The sequence below is a fragment of the Pinus tabuliformis genome, chromosome J (genome assembly GCF_031772625.1).
Source record: "Pinus tabuliformis cultivar Carrire ecotype Pingquan chromosome J, CPIR1, whole genome shotgun sequence".
In the NCBI taxonomy this organism is placed as follows: Eukaryota; Viridiplantae; Streptophyta; class Pinopsida; order Pinales; family Pinaceae; genus Pinus; species Pinus tabuliformis.
In genome coordinates this window covers 38,197,701-38,216,763 of record NC_142295.1, presented here as the reverse complement: position 1 = coordinate 38,216,763, position 19,063 = coordinate 38,197,701, and the positions used below count along the sequence as shown (strand labels likewise).

The following is a 19,063-nucleotide window of genomic DNA, read 5'->3' as shown; positions in this document are numbered from 1 at the left end:
TACGTCATAAGTTGAACTTGGGAATTAACACCATAACATGTTGAAACATCGTCTTGCCAAGTCGCCCTAAAGAGGTGAAACCACCTTCATAGGGTGACGCGTCTTGACCAATGAGAGTCATTTCACTGTGAATTGATGAGGGGCAATACCATCCAACATAGGGGCAAAACTACTTTTGGTTTTTGCGAGTTCACTAATTAATTATGGGAATTAACTGTAGTCTTAGTACACTACCACCCCTTCAATGACAGCTGTAACTCAACATCAGTCAGAGAACAAGGCAAGTTGCAACTTGCAACGAGGGCTAGGGCGGTGAGGATAATAGATAACTAAAAATTTCATAAATGTTCGGCATACCGACAACCCTTCATAGGGAGTTTTATATATCTATATATATATATATATATATATATATATATATATATATATATATATATATAACTTGCCAGAATTAATTTTTTTTTTAACACTCAGATTTTGCTAAACACTTCTATGACATGTAGAGGCCTCTTGAGGGAACGTGATGTGTTCAATGTTAAACACTGATTGCATGCCTTATGATAAACAATATATGATTTGGTTTTATATTAGAAGTGCTTCAAAAAAACATACTTACACATCATTCATATGTAAGTAGGGTTGAAATGAGTTTCCATATCATACATATTTATAAATTAAATTATGTTTAAATCATATTAAATGTTTATTGTAATTTAAATTTAAATCTCAATGTCCATGAATATATTGCAAATATTAGATTAAAATGTTATGCTTAAGTTTAAGTTTGATAATCAAAACTTAATTATATAGTTAAATTTTAAAAATTGCAATTGATAATATTATAAATTAATTAGTAAAAATGAGAGTTAAAAAAGATAAAATCATTTTTTTTAAGTGGTAAATCTTAAAAAAAATATGTTTTTTAGACTTAATTTGATTATTAAACTAAGGTAAAATTTTAATGTAATTACGGTTAATAATTATTATCTATAGTTAATTATTTGTTAATTATATCTAATCAAATTGTTAATTATGATCAAATCATTAGTTAATTGTGATTAATCATTATCAACTATAATCTTTATGGTCAATCATGATCAATTATTATCAATTATGGTCCTATAGTAAATCACACTGAACATAGTTATCCATAATGATCAATAATAATAATATATTATTATTAAATCTAATATTAATATTATTAAATTTAATAATATGAGAAAAAATATTTGTATTTGAAAGGATTTAATACTTTTAATTACCATATTTTTATAGATATTATGCGCACGAGGGTCAACCTTCACTTGTTCCACTAGTAAAACCTCTAATTGCGGCAATTTTAGAGATATTATAGATAGTATGTGGACCAGGGTCGTAATCAAAGTGGCTTTCATTCCCACAAATTCAATAATAGACCATATTTTTATAGATATTATGTGGACGATGGTTAACTTTCACTTGTTTCACCAATTAAATTTTTAATTACCTTTATTTTAGAGATATTAGAAAAAAAAAAAAATATATATATATATATATATATATATTTTAATGTCAGATTCATAATCAAAGTGGTTTTCATTCCACAAATTCAATAAGACTAAAAATAACTTATTAGACAAATTACTTCTTCATGTGCTTCATGTGCTTGATGTATGTAGATCAAATTCATAATCAAAGTGGTTTTCATTCCACAAATTCAATGAGACTAAAAATAAGCTATCAGACAAATTACTTCTTCATCGCTTGATGTATGTGGATCAGATTCATAATCAAAGTGGCTTTCATTCCACAAATTCAATAATAGACCACTTACGCTCCAGTAACCACGAAACGGAAAATTTCACACTCAATAATGTCTTTTACTACGAAGTTTCAATCATCGTTTCCCAATTGGAAGTTGCCTTCATATTTTTATTCTCAAATTCGACAGTTCCTTTCATTACGAAGCTTCAATCATGGCTTCCCAATTGGAAGCTGCCTGCATATTCTTAATCTCACTCTCAATTTCGCTACTGCCTTTTACTACGAAGTTTCGATCATGGCTTCCGAATTGGAAGTTTCCTTCATATTTCTGCTGCCACCAAAAATATATTATAAATACCCAACAAGCCTTACAGGGAGTTCCAAAAGTGGCTCTTAATTTTAATTGCTTACACCAGATGGCAATGAACAGCGCAAACCAGGAAATTGAGTACACAGAAATGATCGTGTTAGATCGAATCCGGAGCCATTTGCTGGATGACTTCGAACCCTCGTCCTGCAACACAGGAAAGTGGGGGTGTCATACAACAACGATTTGGGGTCCTCAAGATGAAAACTTCATCCACACCGCTCTCCCCGCCGACTTGGTGTATAACAGTACAGGGGGAACGGAGACGGAGACGGAGACGGAAACCCTGACCCCCGCCGTTAAGTCTTCCCGTCCCTCGTTCTCTGTCTCCGTTACGCGAGATGAAGATTTCCAGTGGGAGAGTATTCCGATCGACTGGGGATTCGACGATTCCGTCGCTCCGTCTATTAGCCCTTCCTTATCCACTGCCTCCACGAAGCTCCCGTTATGTGAAAACGATTCGGAAAACATGATTCTGTGCGGTTACCACAATGAAGGGATGCCCCCAATGCCCAAGGAGGAACCGGTGACGGAAATAAAGAAGGAAGAGAGCTTTTCCGTCAAACGGGAGGAGGATGTCCGTCAAGAAACGGTAGCCGCGATGCCGAATCCGAAGAAGAATGTGGGGAGGCATTACAGGGGCGTAAGGCGAAGGCCGTGGGGGAAATTTGCGGCGGAGATAAGGGACTCTGCGCGCAATGGCGCCAGAGTGTGGCTCGGCACTTTCACTACGGCGGAGGACGCAGCGCTTGCATATGACCGTGCCGCTTACAAGATGAGGGGATGTAGAGCTTTGCTTAACTTCCCCCTCCAAGTTGTGGGGGAGGACAATGATATATTTAATAATATGCGAAGGTTAGAAAAGGCGGAGAGCAGTAGTGGTGAGAATGAATTGAGTGGTAGGAAGAAGAGGGAACGAGAGGAAGCTAGCAGCAGCGTGAGTGAAGTTGAGTGGGATAGAGACTGCCGAATTCGAGTAGAAGAAGATAGCGAGGAGGTGTGTTGGGGTATGATGATTAATGAGCTTCTACGTGGAACACCACCACATACACCAAGTGCCATTTTCACGACCTTCGACGGTCTCCTCTCCCCTCGACAACTCATCGTCAATTGAGGCCCGCGGTGCGCCACCTCCTTTTGCGGGGCACACTCATTTTCACATTCTTTTACCATTCATTCATGTAGAGGACTTATCACGAAGTTCTTATTATTTATTTATCTTTTTATCCTATGTTCCTCGAATAATTCCGCATTTTGTATACTTTCTTAAATTTAAATTATATTTATTTTTGTTAAGTTAAAATTATAATAATTAATATATATATACCAATCCCGGAATGTATACCAATCTCGGAATGGGACGATAAAAGCATTTTTTATATATAATATAATTAATATTTACAATAATCTATTATCAAGATTTTTTAGGCATTTAAAATCCTGAAAACTTAACAATTGTAACTAAGAATTTTAAAAATTTCTGCTAAATTTTTTCATAACCCAATTAAAATTTCTATTGTTTTTGGAAAGAAATTGTGGCTTCTTTGTACTAATTCAAATGATAGAATTGTACTTTTGTGATCGTAACTTTATTAGTAGTGTGTGGGAACCACATTATCTTCTCTTATCTATCAAGGTTATAATTTCATTTCTCGAAAAATTTTCGTCATATAAAAAAAATCAAAACATTTAATTTTAAAAGTGTTTGAATTTCTTTTATGGTGGAAATAGATTCAACACTACTAAAAATCATCAAAAATTTCAGAAACAGCCAAAATCTTAGAATTTTACAATTATAACTTATATTTTTAAAAATTTCTACTAATATTTTTCAAAATCTTACTAAAATTCTATAATTTTATAACGATTTTGCCTCATTAGACAATGTTCATCATATGAAAGCGTACCGCAGGTTGCCCTTACGGTATGTGACTACTGATAATGAAGTGGGGAGGTGCCGCTGTGGGATGTGCTGAACCACGTATCTTTAATTTTAATGTGTTGAGTGTTCAAAACTCAACTTTCCACTTTCCCTTTATATATCTGTTGTTGAAGGTGAATATTTCAAAATCATTTATAGTGCACATATTGTTTGAATAGGGATACACATCAAAATAATTATTTTATAATATAGTTTATAGAGTTAAAATTTAAAAAAATTATATACATGAAATAAAAATAATTTTATTTAAATTATTAATATTATTTATTATAATAATAATAGATGAGTTATATATATAACAAAAATTTTAATTATACATAATTTTTTTATGTTAATTTTAATTTATAAATAATTTTTTCTATAATATTATAAGGTAATGAGATTATTTTTTAATTAATTAATTAAAAAAGTAAAAATAACGTAATTTTTTTGAGATATATTTTAATTAAAATTTTTGAAGTTTTATTTCAAAATAGATACGTCTATCTACCTAATTAAATGAAAATTTTCAACTCCAATCAATGTGATTATTTACCTCTTCAATTATTAGGAGAGTTAAACCTTAAAATTTTTACAATTGGGTAATTTAGATTGGCTTTTGGAATCATCCTTAAAATTTGGTGATAGAAGAACTTCACATGGTTTGTAAGGTTGGGATCAATACCACTAAGGATAAGATCATCAACATAAAGAACAAGAATGATAAGAGACTTACCCACTTTCTTGGTGTAGACAATATTGTCAGAATGACACCTAGAAAAGTCAGTGTCTAAAAGAAAGTTATCCATTTTGGCATACCAAGCCCGAGGGGCTTGCTTGAGACCATAAAGGGATTTCTTAAGCAGACATACAAGGTTTGAGTTTGTTTGTATAAAGCCAGGAGGTTGTTCCATATAGATTTCTTCATGCAAGTCCCCATACAAGAAGGCGGATTTAACATCCATCTCATGGACTTCCCATTTGAAAGAGGCATCATGGGAAAGAACAAGGCGGATAGAGTTCATTTTGGCAACTGGGGAGAAGGTTTTAGTATAGTCAATGCCTTCAACTTGTGAAAAACCCTTAGCAACAAGACGAGCTTTATGTTTATTAACTTTTCCATCTAGTCCAAAATTGGTTCTGTAAACCCATTTGCATCTAACAAGTTTTCGTCCTTTTGGAAGATCAACAAGGTCCCGTGTATCATTTTCCAATAATGAATGATATTCTTGATTCATAGTTGCGTCCCAATCTAGATGACCTAAAGCTTCTACAAAGGTGTCAAGATCATAATTCGCTGAAGCTTGAGCCAGTAAAGAAGAGGCTCTAAGGTACTGGAAGGGAATCTCTCGGTCAACTTCCCAGATAATGAGCTGAGGTCGATGGAAAGCAACTGTGTCAAAGGAGGGCCATAATGTATCCCACATCATTGACACGAGACGAAAGGATGCAAAATGATTTTTGGCGATACAAAGAAACAGAGGTAAGTGTAACTGCAGAAGGATAACTCTTGAACATATCGGCGACACAACTGGAAGTTTGGCAGCTTTTGGATCCATAGGATCGGTGGTCATGATGACGTGGCAGAGATCAAATGGAAGGAAAAAATGAACGGCCCAAACCTAAGAAGGTCAATGATACAAAGGAGGATATCCCAACCCAACACGAAGTAAAAAGTGTCATGTTTAAGAGTGAGCTGCCGACACAACTGATAGATTTCCAAATTTTCCCCCACCATTTTTGGCAGGTACCCCAATTATTTTTTAAATCGGAAGCTTGAAGGGGATAGCATATGCTTGCACTGTAAGTTCATCCTTTAGACGAATCCGACGTAGTAAGTTTAATGAGCCCTAGGAAGGAGAAGCTCATGTTCGTCATGATGACGAATCCAATGTCATTTAATAGTTTAACGAGTCTGACAAAGGTGGAACTTGGTATCTTTTTCATATTTAGAGAGTTTGAAAAAGACACGTAAAAGAAAACTCCACATGGTCCATTTTTGTACGTTTGTGTCTCTCAAGCCTGAAAAGGTAGAAAATGATACTTGAGAGAACCGCTTGACCATTTCAATCAAGGAGTACCTTTTTTTGTAAATAGTGCCTACTCGCCTTAAAAGGGGTAAACTTATACTGGGTACACGATGTTTCACATCCATTAACGTGTTCGAAATGACAAGGGCTCGACCATCTTTTCGCTTTTAAAGGGTCAAAAAAGAGCTTGAAAGCGAACCCCCCATTTTATTTTCTTTTACGAGTCAAAAGGGAAAAAATACTCGACAATATTTTCATATGAGCTTAATGAGTCGAGAAAAGAGCTGAAACGTGACTCGTCATCATCATCGAACATCCATCACCTGTCGCTGTGAAAAAAGGTAAAGTGTATTATCTAGTCCTTCAGGCAAAATAGGTTAAAATATTTACAAAAACCTGATATTTTCATGAAAAAATGAATAAAAAGGAGAAAAGTAAATATATTTTTACCATTTACCATTTTACCTTGCTGTGAAAATTTTTTACTCACTTTTTCCCTAATTGTTCTAGAGTAGATTGTGAGAGATCTGGGAGGTCAATCACCGAGCTGTGAGTTACAGGTAAAATCGAAAGCCCTGACCTCCATTTTCATGTCCTTTATTTCTATTTTAACCATTTTTTTAGCTTTTTGAGGGGGTTTTGAAAAAACCTTTTCGCCCTCGGTCGGTGCGACTTCCGGGCACAAAATCGTGCTATCCTTGGATGATTAACAAAGCCAATTGTGCCGTGAATAGGGAAAAACCCTATTTCCTCAAAAAATCACTATTAAAACTCAAAATTTATGGGCCAAGCATGATTGTTGACTCAAATTAATGGCTTTTGCAGGAAATAATCGTTGAAAATGGTGGACTGGAAAGAACAGGAACATGAGGATGTTGACACCTAGGCAATGAATGACCCAAATTGCCTAGAAGCTTTGAGGGCTTGCGGGCTCCTCAAATTCTTTCTCACGCCAGGGATGCGGGCCCAACCCAAGTTGCTTCGGTACCTGATTAGTCTTTGGGACATTAATCGGGAGATATTTGTCATTGGTGACCAGGAGCTGGAGTTGGAAACTTCAGATATATACTTCATCACTGGATTGTCCCGAAGAGGGGAACCAGTAAACTTGTATGGGTCACAACCGATTTGGGCAAGCATATATTCATTTCTTTCTGAACACTGTCGTGAGGCATTGAAATCTAATAGTGGGAAGATAAAGATTTCCAGTGTTCAGGATTTGACACTGAGAGTGATTATGTTGACCATCAACAAAGTGGCGGTGTCCCAGGCAAAACATGAGACCAACAAGTCGAAGTTCCTTTATGCTATCGACTGTACAACTCCTACGATCTTCAACTGGGTAGAGGCCATGAAGACCAACATAAAGCACCAGCTGTCCAAAGCTAAGGCGGGGAATCTGAAGCAATTTTGCTTCAGATCTGTGCTTGTGACCTTCTTCTTGGAACATGTACAATTGTTCCAGTATCAGAAGATTGAGGTAGATCCTCCTATGCCACGCAATCCGCAGATGGCCCGTTGGATTTATTTGATGCCCAGGATCACTGGGGGTCAGCACATGTTGTACAAACCTGCATTCTTTTCATGGTTACGATGACAGAGAATTGTCGTGGAGGATTGGCCATACAGTGGCACCGACTTTCGTGGAGATCCGGACATGCCCTTAGCAAATGGAGAGGACTTTGACGATGAAGGTAATAAATCAACTTTTTAATTTTGAGATTTTTTAATTGTTTTTGGTATATATGTGCTTATAAAATTTATCTTGTTAATGCAGACATTGGACCAGAGCGACCTACTGGGATGTCCCCAATAGCCAGGCGCGTCCCCCGACCAATTGATGTTGTCGCTCTTTATCAGGAAGGGAGTGGCAACGAGGAGGAGATTGCGAGGAACCTTGAGGGGTTGACTCATGGTATCCCAGAGTATGCTCGAGTAGGAGACATTCCTCGTCAGTACCAGAGACACACAGTGGGAGTCTCATATCGGATCTGCCGATTGTTGACTCATGTTGCACGAGCTGTATCTTGCTACCACGATCACCATGCTGATTAGTTCCTAGGTCTAGCACTTACATTTTTTGAGGCCTGCGTGCCATGGATATATGAGGCCTGCGAGTCGCTGATGTTATTTTGGACACACATTATTTTTTTGGGTTCTAATGTATCGAACATTATCACCATATATATATATATATATATGTTGTATTTTATTGCCTACTATGGTACAAATGGTTTAATTTATCTTTTCACATGTTTCACAAATGTCTATCCAACACATAATTAGTTAATGCATCTGTCAATGTATTCATGCATCTAGGAATATGATGATATGTAATGTAATCAAAATGTCTTTCCAATAGACAGATACGGAGATACATTCTCAATATTTGAGGGTTTTTGACGGAATATTTCCTATTGAGTTGAAGGATGACAAGCTATGAATCCAGGTTGACAACCAACTCTCTAATGTCAAGAGCAATGGCTTCTAACAACAGTTCGATGACCGCACTGTATTCAACAATGTTGTTAGTTGTGTGACCTAGATAGATACCTTGAAGGTCAATCAACTCATCGTTAGGGTCATAAGTATCCCATGCTATAGATGATAGGTTCCGAGTACTACGGCAAGTACCATCAACAAAACCAATGTGGGGAGTTGCAGACATCTTCAAAGCAAGAAAAGCATAGTGAACAGGAAAGTTGTTTGAAAACTAACACACAAAACCACACTGCACAAAAATGAATGACACACTAATGTACTCAAGTAACCATGCAAGATGACCTAAGCATAGTACTTCTTGGGAGAGTCCATGCTGGGACTCGGGTAATTGTTCAACACAAAAGGACATCGGAGTTTTACCATTGACATAACGAGTAAGCATTAACTCTACCAAATAATGGAGTAGAACTCATATAAGGCTTTGCCCCCATGCCCCCTGGGCGAGGGAGGGTTACGAGTTGGATGGAAACCCCATTGCAATAATGGGAAATCGGTAAAAACTCGAGGAGGGAGAAAAATCCAAAATCCACGAGGGGATAAAGGTGCCCTTAGTTGAAAGATCTTGATCATGTCAGGATAAACAGACACATCAAGAGACAACAGAGAAGAGCAATCTTCGAGAGCAGTAGATGTGAGCGTTGGACGAGGTAGGAACGAAGAACGATGAGGAGTATCGATCCAAGGTGGTTCCTCAAGAGACATGACTTCCATGATACCTTCATCATTAAGGAAGGTCTCGGCTAAGGGATCAAGCGATTCCAAAGTGCCAAGCCACGGGGATTGAGATTACGTATCGAGAGAGGTCTTCGACATAAAAGAATAAGAGGTTGCGAAACTTGAAGCCAAAACAATTTCCACGTAATTGACTTCTGCGAGACTAAGCGGCATAACCTCGCCCCAAGTATCAACAAGATCTGGTGAAGGTATGACCCAAGGGTCAGATTTAACAGAGATCATGTTGACAAAGGCAACATGAGGAGGTGGGAGTGGAAAAATTATCATTAAGGAAGAATCTTTAAAAATACCTGCCCCCACACTCTCATAGGGAGCACCAGTGTGCTTGATGTACATAATATTGCCATCCGAGGAGGAAGAGGTAAAGAAAGACAGCTGCTCGACAGTGAAAATCTTCCCTTGATGGGGAAAACGAATTACGCAAAATAAAGAGGAGGCCACGACATGCATGGCATGGGTCCAGCTTCGACCGAGTAGAAGATTATAATTGAGATTGGTGTCAAAAATTTCTACCTCGACTTGCATTGTCTTGCCTTCCGAAGTGATGGCAATGTTAGGTAAGACACCGAAGGGTCATGAATTGCGCCCATCGAAAGCTTCCAAAGTGTTCGGAGATTGGTTCAAAGTAGGAGAACCAATAACCTTCCAACATGCGGTTGACATGATGTAGGTGGAAGCACCTTCATCAATGACAGTCCGGTGGATGGTCTTCTCATTGATGATTACCTGAATGAAAAAGGTAATATGATGAGGGAGACGTGGAACATGGTTCTCTAGATCAAAACATATAAAATTGGAATCGGTGGGATCGATACCCTCGATAGATGACAATAAAGATTTCCGTTGTGATGGGTAGCTTTGGAGCACCTCGAGAGCTGACATGGCGGATGACGCCTGAGCTAAATCCTCAACAATATTGTAGTGTTTAGTGGCTCGAGCGTTGGGATTATACGAGGATTTCCGCAGCACACCTAAAGAGGGTGGTCGTATAGTGAAATCAGGGTTAGGGCGCTCAATATGAAGAGGGTCAGAATTCAGGGTAGAAGAACAAGTTGCAACTTCTTTCTCTTTCCCAGCTGTTGAAGCAGGAGTTTGATAATCTTTTGATCTAGTAGCCACATTAATAGACGTACTCATCATGAACACTTGGGATCCGGAGGAAGCAGATTGGGGTTGGTCTACCATTTGGATTTGCTGAGATGGAAACAACTCTTTGAGGACAACGGGGTTCCCTTTGAGCAAGCGACTAACTTCAGATCGTCAGGGACAATACTTAGTGTAGTGATCTTTCTCGCAAATGAGGCAAGGATACTTAGGTTTCTGTTGCGAAGATTCGCTAGCAGATGATTTGGGAGGACCCTGTTTTGGGGCATCAACTTTTCCCTTGCCTTTGCCTTTCTTCTTTCCTTTCGAGGATTTTTCTGCTATGGTAGACCGGATAGTGTGGACCTCTAAGGTTTTACCAAGGCCAGGTGGATTCTGGGATGAAATATTAGGAACAACATTTGAGACCAACTTCTGTTTGGAAGAAGATTTAGCAGGGGTCTGGGATACTAAACCAATAACTCCATCAACGGGAGGTACAACTTGTGACTTTGATGTTGCGGGATCGGATGATGGCTGCAGAGCATCGAGTAATAACTCATACAAAGTGACAGACTGAGAGTAAACTAGGTCCAAATATTGGGCACGAGCGATGGCTTACTCTTCAGTGATGCATCCACCCATAGCTATATCGCGAGAAATTGGGGCCACGAATGATTTGGTGAACCATTCAGTGAGCAATTGATCAACAATCTCAAATTTGATCAGGCGATGTCTACGTCTCCATTCATGGATGTGATCAGAGATGTGTGTCGTAGTATCTTGCTTAAGCGATGTGAGCAAATAGGTGCCAGTTTCATAGCGAACCAACAACTGAAAATGCGTGAGGAAAGCCATGGCTAAAGAGTTAAAGTCATGGTAAGTACTTCGAGGCAGCTCGATGTACCACTTGGCTGCAGCGCCCGTGAGGGTTCGTTGGAAAAGACAGAGACGAATGGAATCGTCAACGTATGAGTTCGACGAGCACCAAAGGTGATATGTCATCACATGGGCCTGAGGATCTTCTTTAGCTTTCCCATCGAACTTTGGACAATCGCTTGGTATCTTGGACGACATCGGAGGCCAGTACGACGAATAAAGGATTGGATAATTTGTGAGGCGAGATACATCTAGCAATTTGAGTGTAGCCAAGAATGGCAATTGGGTGTTAAAAGGCATGGGAGGTCAATAAGCGGGTTTGACCGAAGAAGCCCATCCTTGGTGATAGGGATTTTGGCCCCACAGTGAGGGATTTTTGCCATATGGCATATGAGGTTGCCCCCATTGCGGATTACCTTGACCATAGGGAAGATTTTAACCTTGAAAACCTTGGAACTGTCCGGCCATAGGTTGCTGATAAGCAACGTATGGGTTAAAAGGCTGTTGAGCTTGTTGACCTTGGACATATGGATATTAGACCTGTTGTCCTTAAACATATGGGTGATGAACCTGTTGCCCCTAAACAAGAGGATTTTGGACCTGTTGTCCTTGGGCATAAGGTTGATACACTTGTTGCCCTTGGACATAGGGATTATGTACCTGTTTCCCTTGACCAAAAGGATTTTGAACCTGGTGACCTAGGGCGTTAGGGTTTTGCACCTGATGCCCTTGGCCAGTAGGATTCTGGACTTGTTGACCTAGGACATTAGGATTTTGAGCCTATTGCTGCAGGACTTGACCTTGACCCTGCCCTTGCAAGGGTTAACCTTGCTGATATGTATACAAGGGTTTTTGCTGCCCTGGTTGGTTTTGTTGTTGCAAGGGTTGACCTTGCGATTGAAATTTTTTTCCCTGAGGCTGTAGAGATTGGCCCTGCAAGGACATGGGTTGGGATGTGTGCGGAGCATATTGCATCTGCTTCTGCATGGTTTGTTGCAACTATTGTAAGGGTTGACCTTGCGGTTGTTGCAGTTGACCTTGCTGCAGGATCATTTTCCCTTGCGGTTGCGTGGAGAGCCCTTGTTGCAACAAAGGTTTCCCTTGCGGTAACAAAGGCTGCCCTTGTTGTTGTAGAGGTTTTCCTTGCTGTTGCAAGGGTACTTGAACAGTGCCTGGGAAATTTCTGAACTGAATCTGGCCATAGCCAGGTTGAATGTACTGCCCAGATTGGAGGGTGTAAGGTTGATTAACCATTTCTTGAGAACCATATGGAATGTAAGGAGTTTAGTATTAGACCTGAGCCCCATAGGGCTGCTAATACTGAACATTGCTCGATCAAGACAGACCAATGGGATTCTGAACCTATTGGTACTGGACATTGCTTGATCTAGTAGGATCAGCAAGGTTGTGAATAATACCATAAGAAGGCTAGTTCATACCAAGCATGTGAGCTTGTGAGCCACTCACATTGGTGGCACCTGACACCATAGAAACATTCAGGTTTTCCCCCCCAGGTGGTGGCACAGCCTGGCCACTGACTAAAGGGACAGAAGAACTAATAGAGACATTCTTCGAAATTGCCGGTTGTGCCTGACGGGTAACTGGGATTGATGATACAAGGGTATTCGAAACGGTGGGTTGCACTGCGACTGAGGTAATAGCCTGTTGGGAAGTCGTGTTCGCAATGAACAGACCTGAAGTAGGCATGGAGCCTGACGCCTAAATAGGTTTATGGTAGAGTGACGAGCAACTAGGTGTACCTGAAACCATTTGTGCCAAAGACACATAGTTGGGTGGCAAACTGGTGGGAATACCCCTTAAATAGGGGAAACCCTCGGGAGGAAAAGGAAACTCTTCCTCCTTGATAGTGTAGTGTGTGGAGTAGAAACTTCAGACTCTTCCGGAGAGGTGACTGGAGCATCGCCTTCAGGTTCCATGTTTGGAAACAAACGATGACGAATGACCAAAGAAGTACAAGGGGTAGTTCGTAGTTCCAAAGGAACACCCGGCTAGTTGTACGGACTGTAAGGATGTTGCGGTGATATCACAATAGGGTCAAACAGAGGATTCAGAGGGTAGATAACCAGTCCAAGTTTAACGTCAGTGGTCGGCGAGTTCTCGAGAGTTTTAACGGGATTGTCCGGAGATTCCGGGCCAAGATCAGCAGATGACCCAGTATCGAAAGTAGGCAGAGGACGAGATGAGAAAGGTTGAATGCTCAGAACAATTCCGAGTTCAATACTTTGGTCCTCGAGTAACTCTAGTAACTCAGGAATAAACTCCTTAGACAATCTTTCAGACAGAGGAGAGGAAGAGGAACTGGGTGAAACAGATGGTTCAGCCACAATGACCTTCTCTTAGTCGATAGAAAAATTAACTTCAAGGCTTTAAAATGTTCTTTAAGGGAAACTCACGATTTGGTCTCAGAAAAGACTAATAGGGTGTTTTCAAATCGTGGGCAATCAATTATTAAGACGCATAAAAGGCTGGTGCTCTTTCATTTTTTAAGAGTCGAGAAAGAAACAAAGATGACTCTATCGCTTTCGATTGGAAACAAGCTCGAAAGGACAAGTGCTCGAACGATCTTTTAAGTTTAATGAGTCAAAAAGATCAAATTACTGCTCTGGATGATCTAGGTAAATAGGATTACCAAGCAACCGTGAACTGCAGAATACCTCCCAGCAAACTGAGAAGTACGAGTAGGCAATCTCCCCGAATGTTGTGTTCAGTGTATCACATTTGCAAGGCGGCCGACTTAGCTTCCTAAGGATAAAGGATTGCAGCCTAGAGGGGTCTCCCATTATATACTCGATGGTATGGGGAGCACAAATCCATACTAGCACTATCTAATGCCGAAGCTAACGACAGCTGCTAGGTTTAAAGACGCCAGAACACGTCTCTAGCCTAGACCTTCTAGATATGATCGTTAAATGTCAAATGCGCCTTAGGTTAATTGAATTCATTTTAAAGTTTATCTTGAGTTATGTTTCAGTTTTCAGGTCTTAGTGATGCGACTCGAAAAACCTTAAATGCAACTAAATGAGACAAGACCCTTTCAATTCGATGAAATGCCTACACTAGAGAGGGTAGAAACTACTCAATCAAATGCAAACAACCAAGCAACTGAAAGCAAAATGATCTTTCACTACCTTACTTTTTCGAAAAATAAACTAATGAAAAATGCATTCCAATTCCTAATTTCCTGACAAGCACATATCTAATAGTCCTTTCAAAAGAAAAGAGTTCTTTTCCTTTTCCAAATGCCAATGCAATTCTAGTTTTTTAGTGATGCAAGCTATCGTAGCACAATGATGCAACAAACTAGAATTTCATACTTTTTCATGAAACAACGAAATAAACTTTTCGCATACAATTCTTCAATGAAAAAGTTTTCGAGACAATAAGCTCTTCAAGCAGATGAAAACATGAAAAGAGAGGCTCATTCAAACTAATGAAATACCGACTTTACCAACAACAAGACAAGCAACGTGATCCATGCCGGAAAAGAAACGTTTAGACAAGCAAACGAAAACTTTTCAAACTTGTGTAATAGAGGTCAAAGTCGTAAAAGGACTGAAAATGAAATGCAAGGAGTAAGTACACCTACAACCCAACTCACTGAGTTCACAAACAACTGAATGGACAACAATCTAGATGCCCTAGTGTCGCTGACCACCCAATGACTCAAGCAATCAAGTAGAAAGATGATAAGCCAACAAGCAAACAAAACCAAATGAAAAGCAACTTTCTAGTCAGGGAGAAAACAGTCCAAAAGGCTTACGGGGTCAAAATCATAAGAGCAGAACACACTGGTCAAGATTGGGCTCAAACCCTAATCTTCACTTACAGGCATCGGTGCAAATTCCTAACTGACAACAAGCGCCAGAGGCTGGTCAGTGCGACTGTTCCTTGTTGGGTCGTGTTATATTCTTTCCACGACTAGCCCACGTAGTTAACCAGGGGGTTAGAGGGGGGGTGGAGCCCCCCTTCGTTGCGCCGATTGTGTAGCGGGTGGGGGGGGTCACAGGGGATTTGAGGCATACCCGTAACCCCACTTTATGGGGTCCGGGGTAGCACCCCAGAAAATTTTGGTTTTGGACCTTATGTTAGGTTGGGCGGACCCACCTATGGTTTTGTGCATGATTTTCGCACATGTTTTTGGACGCGATGGTTTTCGGTCCATGGTATTGGATGCTTCGGCATGTACAAATATGTATTATAACATTGAAAGGAATATAATGAAAAATCAAGCTGGTAGTCCCGGTTTTGGGATCCAGGGGAGAATCTCTGTGTATATGTGTTTTATGTGTTATGCGCTCGCATTGTTTATTTTCTATGTTTTAGAATTCGTATGCAAGTAATTTCTGTACAGGGTTAAAACCTACATTTGGTATCGGAGCAGTTTTGGCTTCAAGGGGATGCCTTTGTTGCTAAGGGGTTTCGCTTGGGCCTGTGGTAGACCCTGTTCAGTGGGAGATTTGCGAGATTGATTCTGGTGGTGAAAGAAGATGGCGAGCAGTGGAAAAATAGAGATCGGGAAATTTAATGGTCAGAGTTTTGAGTTGTGGAAACTTAAGATGGAGGATTTGTTGGTGGATAAAGATCAGTGGATCACAGTAGATCCGGGTACTAAACCAATGGGAGTGTTCGATGAAGAATGGAAGAAATTGGATCGGAAGGAAAAGAGCACAATACGATTGTGTGTCTCAGATTCAGTATTGCTAAATGTATCAGGGGAAGCTACGGTGAAGGCTTTGTGGGACAAGTTAGGGACTTTGTACCAATCTAAGTCTCTAGTGAATAAATTGTTCCTGCGAAAAAAACTGTATAACTTGAGGATGAAAGATGGAGACTCGGTGACAGAGAATCTGAATGCATTTAATACTGTGGTAAGTCAGTTAGCATCTGTTGATATTAAAATTTCAGATGAAGATAAGTGCATCAGTTTGTTGTGTTCTCTACCAGATTCGTGGGATAGTCTAGTTATTACAATAGGTAGCAATGCAACTACCTTGCAGTTTGATGAAACAGTCTTAGCCTTGCTGACAGAGGAGATGAGACGAAGAAATACGGAGAGCCAAAATGGTGATGCCTTGTTTGTATGAGGACGGTCCCAGAACAGAAACAAAAATAAGTCATCGAGTGGGAGATCTAAATCTAGAGGGAGATCTAAATCTCCAAGAAAACCTGTAAAGGTGGTGTGCTGGAGATGCGAAAAGGAAGGGCACTACAAAAGGGGCTGTAAATCTAAAGCTCCTGATAAAGGAAAGGGATCTGATGATGCTCCTTCTAGAAAGGCGAAAACTACCTCAGATGAAGGTGGGGATGTGTACTTGGCTTCTTCAAGTACACATGTAGATCATGAGACATGGTTGATTGACTCAGGTGCATCCTTTCACTTCACTCCCCATAGAGATTGGTTCTGCGAGTATGAGAAATACGATGGCGGTGATGTCTTCTTAGGGGATGATAGGAAGGCTAGAATCATTGGTCACGGAAAAGTAAAGTTGAATTTGTAAGGTGGAAGGGTTAGAACACTTCCGGGTGTTTTGCATATTCCTGCATTGGCTAGAAATCTGATTTCTATAAGCAAGTTGGATGATGCAGGTGTAAAAACAGTGTTCGAGAAGGATACCTGCAAGATGGTTCGGAGAGCACTGGTACTGATGCAGGGAGTTTGGATTGGAACTCTGTACAAGCTGCAAAGTAGCATTGTTATTGATGGGTGCAACAGTTCTGTGGTTCCTGAAAGTGGAGCAGAAGATCTAGTGGTCTTTGGAGAGAAGACCATGCTGTGGCATCAAAGGCTTGGACATATTGGAGAGAAGGGCCTTCGAATACTTCATGGTAAAGGTATGGTAGAAGGTATGAGTAATAGCTCTCTGGATTTTGATTTCTGTGAAATTTGTGTATATGGGAAGCAGAATCGGGTGAGTTTCCCCTCTAGTAGTAAGAGGGCGAAACAGATATTAGAGCTTGTGCACAGTGATGTGTTTGGACCTATGAAGGGTCTATCATTGGGTAAGTTTGTGTACTATGTATCATTTACAGATGACTTCTCAAGGAATACATGGATATATTTCCTTAAGAAGAAATCTAAAGTCTTTGACAGGTTTAAAGAATTCAAGGCTCTGGTGGAGAACCAGACAGAGAAGAAGATAAAGGTGCTGAGGACAGATAACGGTGGAGAGTTTTGCAGTAAGGAATTTGAAGAATTATGTAAGAAGTGTGGTATAGCACGACAGAACACTACTCCATATACACCTCAGCAAAATGGAGTTGCAGAAAGAATGAACAAGACGTTGATGGAAAGGGCAAGAAGCATGCTCAGTGGTGCCAGGTTAGGACAAGAATTCCAAGCAGAGGCGGTGCAGACAACATGTTACCTAGTCAACAGATCACCTTCATCAGCATTGGAGGATAAGAATCCATAAGAGGTATGGACTGGTAAGAAACCCTCTCTTTCACATCTGAGGGTATTTGGATGTGATGCATATGTACATGTTCCAAAGGAGAAACAAACCAAGTTGGATAGTAAATCTGAAAAGTGCATCTTTATTGGGTATAAGGATGGTTTAAAGGGTTATAAGCTTTGGAACCCAACAACAAGGAAGGTTGTGTACAACCAAGATGTGGTGTTCAGAGAGGTGAAAGATGTTATTAAACATGAAGTCCAACGAAAGGAACCTGAGAAGATAGAGTTTGAGCTAAAGGAGGAAGAATCAGACTCTACAGTAGAGGAGGAATCAGAAGATGAAGAGCCACAAACTCCGGGTGTGAGAAGACCAGTTCGAGAAAGAAGGCAGCAAGAAAGGTATAGTCCATCTGCTTTCTGTTCAAATTTTTCTTTGTCTGTTACTGATGATGCTCCTAGAATTGTGAAGGAAGTAGTTGATTCAGAGGATGGAAAACTCTGGAAAGAGGACATGGTTGATGAAATGGCATCTTTGCACAAAAATAAGGCTTGGGATTTGGTGGAGTTACCGGCTGGAAGGAAACCCATTTGTAGCAAATGGGTGTTCAAAAAGAAGACAAATGCAGAAGGAAAAGTGGAGAAATACAAAGCTCGGTTGGTAGAAAAAGGTTATTCCTAGGTGTCGGGAATTAATTTTGGTGATATTTTTTCTCCTGTTGCCAAGGTAACTTCTATTAGATTACTTTTATCTGTTGCTGCTGCTTTTGATTTTGAGGTAGAACATATGGATGTGAAGACAACATTTCTTCACGGGGATCTGGAAGAGGAAATATACATGAAACAACCTAAAGGCTTTGCGGTGAAGGGTAAGAAAGAACTGGTATGCAAGTTAAAAAAGTCTCTGTATGAGTTAAAACAGTGATGTGGTATCAAAAATTTGATACATTTATACGGGGACTTGGCTTCACCAGAAGCAAAGCAGATCATTGTGTGTATTTTAAATTAATTGGTGACCGTGTTATTTATCTGGTCTTGTATGTGGATGATATGTTGCTGGTTGGAAATGGCAAAGAAATTATCCAGGATTTGAAGACCCAATTGTCCTCCAAATTCGACATGAAAGATCTTGGTGCTGCAAACTATATTTTGGGCATGGAAATTAAAAGAGATCGGGCAAAGAGGAAGCTCTGGTTAAACCAGAGGAAGTATGTCGAGACAATACTACAGAGGTTTAATATGCAGGATAGTAAACTGGTGAAGGTTCCTATTCCTGTAGGTGTGAGGTTATCTGCTGAACAGTGTCCCAAGACACAAGAAGAGGAAGAGGACATGTCCCGTGTTCCATATGCAAGTGCAGTCGGTAGCCTGATGTATGTAATGGTCTGTAC

At 39.9% G+C, this 19,063-nt stretch overlaps 1 protein-coding gene across 1 annotated transcript; it reads left to right on the top strand.

Annotated features, from left to right (window-relative positions):
* Positions 1-1,786: 1,786 nt before the first annotated feature.
* Positions 1,787-3,349, top strand: LOC149225332 (uncharacterized). The gene has a single exon (XM_089375070.1). It carries the CDS (start codon positions 1,956-1,958, stop codon positions 3,222-3,224), a length of 1,269 nt encoding a protein of 422 aa, XP_089231196.1. The 5' UTR covers positions 1,787-1,955; the 3' UTR covers positions 3,225-3,349.
* The last annotated feature ends 15,714 nt before the right edge of the window (positions 3,350-19,063 follow it).